Source organism: Propithecus coquereli, unplaced genomic scaffold (genome assembly GCF_000956105.1).
Source record: "Propithecus coquereli isolate 6110/MARCELLA unplaced genomic scaffold, Pcoq_1.0 Scaffold331, whole genome shotgun sequence".
Lineage (NCBI taxonomy): Eukaryota > Metazoa > Chordata > Mammalia > Primates > Indriidae > Propithecus > Propithecus coquereli.
This window is the reverse complement of record NW_012148964.1, coordinates 2,367,573-2,376,455: the sequence shown is the minus strand read 5'-3', so window position 1 is coordinate 2,376,455 and position 8,883 is coordinate 2,367,573. Positions and strand designations below refer to the sequence as shown.

The following is an 8,883-nucleotide window of genomic DNA, read 5'->3' as shown; positions in this document are numbered from 1 at the left end:
TTGTGCCACTAACCACAACTGGTAAGGGAGAGGGAAGCTGAGCAGTAAGTGTGTCCCTGGAACCCACGTGCCACCGCTAAAAACTACATAAAGATTCCCAAACTATTCCCCTCATCCCTTTTCCTTTTGGTCATGAAGGATGGATTTTTGAGGCCAGGGAGACAGACAAGACCCTTGCAGCAGGAAAGGGGAAACTGTCCTTTCCTGCGTCTTTTCTGTTAAATTCCATGTCAGACACACCATTATGAGACTTCCCCTTTTGACACATTTCCATATTCTCAAGTGCTACTTAGTTACTTTTTTACTTTTGTTTTAGAGACAGAGTCTTGATATGTTGCCCAGGCTCGCCTCCAACTCTTGGGCTCAAGAGATCCCCCCATCAGCCTCCTGAGTAGCTGAGACTATAGGTGTATGCCATCACACCTGGTGATTAGCTTCTTCTTAAGAGATGAGCATGAAGCATAGAATCAGAGAGTAAGAAGGGATCTGTTGTTGTATCCCCCTATAAATGGAGTAACAAAAACATAAGGCTTGAGACTGCTTCGAGGTCTTTTCTTACCAGCAGGATTGAAATTTTACATCTCTCATCCTGTTCTTCTCTTATCTTGATTTTCTCCCTTCCTGACTCAGTGGAGATTTAGATTATTTGGATTCAGTAGTCCCTCTAGAGAAATGACCAGATGCAAATGCAGACATTGAAGTGCAGACACAGCACTGAGTTGTGATGTGCCAAAAACATTCAAAGGGAAGCAAGCCAAATGTGAAGGAAGAGGGCACTGAAGCAACCAGTCATTCAAGGCAGACACCTGAAATTACCATAAATGTTGTTTTAATAGAGAGACTTCTACCATTACTTGCTGCCAGGTTCAGCTGAAGTGTACTTTATTCATGTCAGTTACATTTGGTGGGTCCCCTAAGGGCAAACTCATCGTGGACAATTGGAATTTTAATGTCCACAAGGTTACAAGCCTTGGTCCTATTTGTAACAACTCTTCAGAGTGTCCTGCACAAATCTGAGGTGGAAAAATAAGAGAACGAAAGGTTGTTGAGAAAGAATGGGACAACGTGTTAATTATAAAAAGGGAAATGTTCTAATTTGGGATTTTTTTTTTTTTTTTTGTAGAAAGAAACCTCAGGGATATTTCAGGTAGTAACCAGGTTTTACATACAGATTGGAGAGGTTTTGTGAATACCTGTTTTCTCAAATTTTTGGTGATAAAAAAAGGGCTCCCAACATTATTAAAGTGATGGGAGCTTACTTGTTAACTGAACAATTAATCCCATCTTTTTATCCTCCCCTATCCCTTTTCTCTTCAGTTGAGAAGACAAGGCATTCCTTGTTTTGAATGTTATTTTCTCTCCAGCTCCCTCCCACACCTCGTGGCAAATCCTATCACCACTATTTTTAATTTGCTGCTTTCCAGGGCATTTGGATTCAGTGGTGGTATCAGCATGTCTTAGTGTGAACAAACCTACCTATTAAACTTACCCAGGGAAATTAACTCCCCCATACTGCACTGAAGTGGAAATTTTTTAAAAATGCATATCGTTTTCCAATGCAAGGTCCCTATCCAATCAGTCCAGATAAAGGAAAATTTGAAAATCTTTTAAGAATCAATTATTAATTGGGGTCTGCATCAATAGGTATAAGAGATAATGGGACAGAGAGACAGTTTCTTTCGGTAGACATATAGTCCTGTCCAGGTCCAAGATTTCTGTGGCAAATACACAGGGTTTTCCCTTTTGGAGGTGGGGGACTATTAGAGGAGCCGTTAGGCTCCCCTGCTGGGTGGTTTACCTCATTTAAGTCTTACAGCACCCCTGGGAGAAAGACACGAGTACAGTAGTCCCGTTGCACAGAAGAGAATGCTTTAGAATTTAAGTAAATTGCTTAGGGTCTCTCGGCGAGTAAGTTTCAGACGTGCCACTGGAACTCAAATCTGCCTATGTTTCTTTCACAGCGCTACATTGCCCAAACAGAGACGTTTTGAGTTGGTGTGATATGCTTTTCCCAGTTCCCAGAAGGGATTCTTTGTGAGAAGTTGTTTCCCTCCCATCTCCTTCAGGCTATTATGGTAAGTGTAGTTATAATAGGAGACTCAGTTTGGTTTCTAATCTTGGGCCAGCACCTGTCTCGGCGGCGTCCTCTCGCTGCTGTCCCAAGCAGTTGGTGCTGGATTCCGCGGTGCTTTCGCAGGAGCGAGGAATCCCCGCCAGAGGGAGGATCTATTCTCAGCCCCGCTCTAAACAAAACAAAACCCAAACCAAAACAATCACCACAACCTAGACCGCGGGCCTCTTGTGGACTGGGGAGAAGAGGGTCGGGGGCAATAAGGCACCTCGGGAGCGCCCTCTGGCGACAGCAGAGTGCGGGGCGGGGGGGCCTCCCCGTCTCCCCCGCGCCGCCGCCGCCGCCGCCGCCGCCGCCGCCGCGCCCCCGCCCGGCTCTCCTGGTTCACTCTCGGTCTCTCACTCCGTGAGACACAGACGGCAGCTTTCCGAGCGAGCAGGGGACAGGCTGCCGCCGCTCGCCCCGAGAAGACCCGGGCACGGGGAGAGAAGGCGAAGCCGGGAGCGCCATCCTCCCTCGCCGCAGGGTTCCCCGAGCCGACGGGCAGCTCCGCGCCCCGGTGCGACACCCTTCGCAGCCACTTCACGGGGCGTGCCAGGACTTGGGGACGCGGCTCCGGAAGAGCCAGGGCGGGCGGCGGCGGCGGCACAGGAGCGAGGGTGCGCGCACTGGGACTGGAGCGGAGTGAGTGGCGGGCTGGGCGGCGGCGGCCGTAGCCGCGGGTGCCTCCCCGCCTCGCCGCTTCACAGGCAGCACCGCCTCCCGGGCCCCGGCCGCCCGGCCGGGTCCTCTGCGCGTTCCCGGGCCCGGAGCCGGCACACGATGCGCCCGGCTGCGTTCTGATCGCCGCCGCGCCTCCGCCTTCGCCGCGATGATCCCCCCCGAGCCGCCGCAGCAGCAGCTGCAGCCGCCGCCGCCGCCAGCCCCGCCGAACCATGTGGTGACCACCATCGAGAACCTGCCGGCCGAGGGCAGCAGCGGCGGCGGGAGCCTGTCCGCCTCCTCCCGGGCCAGCTTGCGCCAGAGGATCCGCAAAGTGCTGAACAGGTGAGTGGCGGTGCCGCGCGAGGGCGCGGAGGGCAGGGGCTGCGGGCGCCCGGCCCGGGGTCCCCTCTGTCCCTCGGGTGGCCCGGAGGTCCTTTGGAACGGGGTCGCGGCTCGGGGAGACCGGGGAGATCGGAGGACCACGCGCTCAGCGGTGGCGGAGAGGCCGCGGCAGCTTTGTCCCGGGGAGCCCCGGAGTGCCGGAGCTGCGGCTCGTCCGAGGAGGGAGTTCGGGGAGAGGCGGGGTTTTGCGTACCTAGCTGCCCTGTGTGTGTCCGCACTCGCACGCTCGCACACGCGTGCTGCCTCACTTTCCTTTCCCACTCCTACCCCAGCTTTGCGCTCGGGGGCCAGAGGGGACGCGGGGACATAGCCGGGGCGGAGGCGGGAAGGCGCCGGGCTGCGGAGATGGCGTGGAAGTCTCCGGCCTCGCGCTGTCGCCCGCCCCGCCCCGCCCCAGAGGCTCCGACCCGTCACTGGGGGATGGGGTCCCAGCGACCGCCCGGGCGGGAGGGAGGGGAACCCACTTCTGCTGCCTGACGCTCCATCGCCGCTTCGGCTCTTGGTGGCTGGGAGGAGGGAAGAGGCGGCCAGAGGCCTGGAACGGACCCACGCGAAGTGCAGAATGTTGCGGGAATGGTGTGAGAAGGAGGCGCCCAGCTATTGCCAAGCGTGCTAAAGCCGGAGGGGGCGGACGCCGATCGCAGGCGCTCCGGTGCTGGAATCTGCGCAGTGGATCGATTAAGGACCGAGGCTTTTTAGGTTTAGGACCCGTTAACGTGAAAACGGGGGCCGCACCGGCGGCATCCCTGACTCAACTGTGATGTGAAAGGGACTTTTTCTACTTAAGTAACTCGAAATGTTTGATGAGCTGACAAAAAAGATCACATAGGGAATGGGTTTTGTGTGGTTTTATTTGGGTGCATGGGCGCTTTTCAACGCATCTGTAAGGGTAACTCTTCTGGTCGCTTACTGTTCATACAGGTTTCTGTGTGGCATTGTTTTGGGTAGCAGAGATTCCCCAAGGAATTCACATGGAACTGTCTGGGCGGGATGGGTGGGGGCTTAAAGCTCTAGTGGGAGCACAAAATATGTACATAAATAGAAGCTCGAAAAATACCCTCATTTTGGGAGTATGGTTTAATTTAGTTATATCCAATCCCAACCCAGTCAACAATCCCTTGTGAAGACTTAATGTGTATTTTACTTGTGGGTACCTCTGTATGTTTCCATTTATTATCAAACAAGAAGAAATTCACTCTGAAGGGAGACATGAGTTGGTAGTATTATAGGAAGTCAAGTCTTTCCCTTATAGCTTAAAATAACACCTTCCAAAATATTGCGTTTGAAAGATAATGAGCAGAATAAATCAAGAAGATGCTGGCTCATTACATATCATATGGGTTTCCTATTCTTTATGAATACCTGTGGGGTTTTTTTTGAATGGCAAATTCCTTGACGTTGGCTTTAAATTTTTAAGCAGAGTATGCTTTTAATTATAAATTTTTTGTAATCAAACTAGAAAAAACTGGCATGATAGTTCATTTATCTTTGCTTAATTATAAGTTATTATTGATTCCATGCAGGATATTTCTTGCTATATAATGAACCTTAGGGACCAGAATAACAAGATTAGTGAGGTAGGAGTGAGGGGACTCTGGTTGTCATCATACCTCTGCCCATAGCTTGCCATGGAGCTTGCAGCAGAGTCTTTATTTCCTCAGGTTTGGGGTTCTTCGTTTGTAAAATATGTTTAATAATACAGTACTTGTCTTACTTCTCCTACGATGATTTTGAAAATTAGATAATGCTGAAGAAGACACTTGGAAAAGTATAAAGCTTTACTCTAATTCATTTATTCAACTCCTTTTTTTGTTGTCTAAGGTGAGTCTGAGCCTGTGGGAGCAACTTAGGCAAATACAGTGAAGTCATGATACATTATGGGTAGAACTTTGTGCTTTGCTTTGCCTTCTGATATCTGTGATATGAGTTGTACTATTCCTAATGTGCAGAGGAGGAATTTAGACTTAGTTTGGGTCAATGGCATTTCATCTCAGGTACGTCTATGGTGGAACCTTAGGGTTATGGCCTTCAGACTTAAACTAAAACAATTATTTATTAGTCTTTCAAAGTTCTCCAGAATTTTCAACATAATATTTTGTATCGAGTAGCTGGCTTTTCCTTTTCCTTAAAGGATAATGTTTCTTTTGAGAAAGTACATTTTTAGTAAGGAGATTGAAAAAAATCTGAACAAATTTTAAAATCTCAGTGGCATAATTTCTTTAGCATGCTGATAGGCATGGCCTTTGTGTCATTATTATGTCAATAACAGAGAGCATTAATAGTGGCTGTGGAGTGATTTAGCTCTAAATAAAAGTAAGGATGGAATTTTAGAGCTTCTGTGCAGTGCTTAGGTGTGGCTTCCCTCTATTTGAACCTTCATGGTGTGTTAGACTTGTCAGTATGGCTATAAGGCAGGCTCATTGGGGTCTAATCAAAAGCATCTTTGTTCATTTTCTAAATACGCAAGATCTGCTCATTTTTTCCTTTTTTTAGCCTCTTTTCGTCTTCTTTCTTCCTTAATATTTGCCCTCATTGCCCTGTCTACTCATTGTCTTTAGTTGTTTCCTTTCCTCTGCCCCAAGCATGCAGCATCTTACCTCTTAGCAGAAAGTAGTTGCAAATTTGGAAGCTAGGAACCCCATATAAAAAATATCCCTCCAACTTTGGGCATGCAGATTTATTGTTAGCAGCATTCTAATACTATGAGCTGATTGGGGTGGTCTCTTCAGTGACAGAATAGGGAGTTGCACTACGGTTAGCTATTAACATTCCACTGGGCCAGAGCGGCAGCGCTGAGAGACAGGTTGGTGCAATGGGATGAGGAGTGTTAGACTGTGAGCAAGGTAAGCCTGGTGAACTGCCTGCTATTGGTCACAGATGATAGCAACAGCTACCTGCCAACCCAGAGGCAGAAATGCAAACACACAAGCTATCTATATACTGACTACCTAGGGAGAGTTAAAGAGAGAAGTACTGATTTATAATTAATTAAGGGGTACCTCTTCTCAAGAAGCTTACAATGAAATGTAGTATTGCCTTAATAAAAACCTGCCTTACATTATCCTGCATCATTTCATTTCCTTAGTATAGCTCCATTTCCTCTCACCTTACTTTAAAGGCTTGTAGAGTCCTGATTGCTGCATTTTGTACATGACAATAGGGGCATCTCACTGATTGACTACTCCCTTTCTAATTGAAGCAATTAGATTAGAATATAATTGTATCCAAGACTTCGGTAAAAGAGGAGGTGCTAGATAATTTTTTTTAACTAATGAATGGGATATGTCATATTCTTTCCTCTGCCCTACTCAAAATTGTTTCGGCAATGGGATATAAGACATACAAGACGATTTGGTTGCTGGGGTAATTACTACTTCTTTAACTTTCTACAGATGTGGTATAATGTATTGATTTAAACAAGGAAAAAATTATGGCAAACTGTTCTTCACTTATTTCGTAGCATGGAATAGTATTTTTACCCTACTACAGGCAAGCAAGATACAATGAAAAGAAAAATACTTCATGGGTAACAGTTGATGACCCTCTCATAGAAACTGCTGATCAGGTAGATTTCTTAGACACATGCAGCAGTAAATACTGATATATATATTAAAGTACCTCAAGATTTTCTCCTCCAAATGATTTATTAATGAAATATTTTTGAGAAATGAGTGATAGACTTTTCGTGTTTTGCATATGTGTGCTTTTATCTGTGCTTTTTTTTGTGTTTCGCATATGTGTGCTTTTTTCCCACTTGAATATTGTTTTCAGTTCTTAACGAAAATCACCATGAATTTCTAGTTTTGATCTACTTTCTTCCCAATAAGACATATTGTGGGATGTCTCAATTTATAAAGAAGTCTGTGCCTTTTTGAGTCTTGTATTGGGGATGTTTAATCATTAGAATGGAACCATTACTGGCCCCCAAGTCATCCATTTATTTGATTTAGAACTGATTGCCAACTTACATTTAGATTTATTTTATTAATTTTCAAATTTCTGAAACTTTTTTGAGTTGTAAATCAAATAGCATTAAGAATGATACATTAGGAGAGCTGGAAGCAAGGTTACATAAAATCGATGTGCAAGTGGGGAAGTTGCCATGTAAATATAGGACAATATGTATAATAGCCTTCCTGAGTCATTAAATAAGGTGGATAGGATATTGTGAACCGATGGAATGGCTCTCAAGGAACAGGGGTATGCCTGATCTCCAGGTATTAGATATAGTTAATGAAAACATGCATTTTAATTTAGATGATCCTTTCTTATCAAGTGAGAAGGAGGCTTTTGTTAAGAAACTGATGGTGAGGCTCTTCTTCAAGCTGCTCCTTCTAACTAACAGATGTCAAAATGAAAAGGGGAAGATCAGCTAGTAATGAGGATAACTGATACATAATATTCCAAATGGAACTGGGTGGTGTGATTAAAAACAGACATTTCTAAGATCAGTAGTAAATAAAGGATGTCTGAAAGATGCATTTATATTTAACTAAAAGGACAAAATTATAAAAATAAAATAAAAGATCATCTAGTATACTTGTATTTATGTGCAGTGCTTAGAGAAATGAATGTTCATGTTAAAGGAATATTTGGCTTGTCTTGGATGAAGATGATGCATTTCCAAGTAATTAATGTGTAATAAAATAGACATATCTTTGTTTAATTTTTTGTTGGCCTTTTACTTTCTGAAAATTCTTCAGTACCTTAAGGCCATCATAATAGATGTCTATTTTTACTGTACACATCTGTAGATGTAGATGGTATAGGAAATTGAGCTGTCTGCCCATATAGTTCTAAAGTTACTTAATGCAAGAGATGATTTATTATTTAGTTGCCATTTCTCTTAAAAGTTGAATGCAGAATATGAAAGTGCCGTCATCAGATTTTAACTTAGCTTGCTCATTCTTTGGAGTTCAGGCCAATGAACATTCGCCGTACGTTGTTCAAACACATTAATTCTTGATTATGCTTCTAAAGAAGTATGCTTAGGAAGTCAGACTCCAGTAGACATATGGAAAAAATTCGAAAATATTTGACATATCTCTTGACTGTAGCATGAACATATACCAGTATATATTCATTTGTTCTTAAGCAATTACTGTGTGCTAAGCCCTCTTCTGGAAGACACATATATGACAAAACATTATTCTTGGACTGAAGGACCTCAAAATCTAACCAGGGAACTTGACGTGTATGTCACTGCTTAGAGTGAAATGTTATAAATCCATGATCTGAATTGCTATACATAGTGGCTAACTGGATGCTTCCACCTATCTGGACACTGGAATCATGTAAATAACACGTTCAATATGCAATCCATATCAACCTTCTTGTTCTGACACTTTGGCCTAGTTCAATGTACAATAGTTAGGAAGAAATTTCACAGGAACTGTCAAGGAGAACAATATAAATAAATATGCTTTCGAAAATATTTTCTTTAAAAAGCCACACCTTGGTCAGTGACAACATGAGTGTAATTTGTTCAAGTATACTATTCATTTTTTAAAATACTGCTTTCTATTGAATTTAAATTTTAAACTTTCTCTCAAGAATATTTATCTATGTGACTCTGTGATGATTTAAAAAATACCTTAAATATTGTTTTCAAGTTCTGAGATTATAAGCCACCAATTCCTGCAACATTTCATTTTAAACGGATTAATCAAGAAAATCTTCTACAACTGAATAAACATTTAATAGAT

The 8,883-nt window shown here is 44.1% G+C and overlaps 1 protein-coding gene across 1 annotated transcript in view; it reads left to right on the top strand.

Moving 5' to 3' along the window:
- The first annotated feature begins 2,942 nt into the window (after nt 1-2,942).
- SLC35F1 (solute carrier family 35, member F1) overlaps nt 2,943-8,883 on the top strand; it is a 408,845-nt gene continuing 402,904 nt past the window's right edge. Inside the window, exon 1 of the mRNA XM_012650546.1 lies at nt 2,943-3,118. Within this exon, the coding sequence (XP_012506000.1) occupies nt 2,943-3,118 (176 nt within the window). The remainder of the gene's footprint in view (nt 3,119-8,883) is intronic.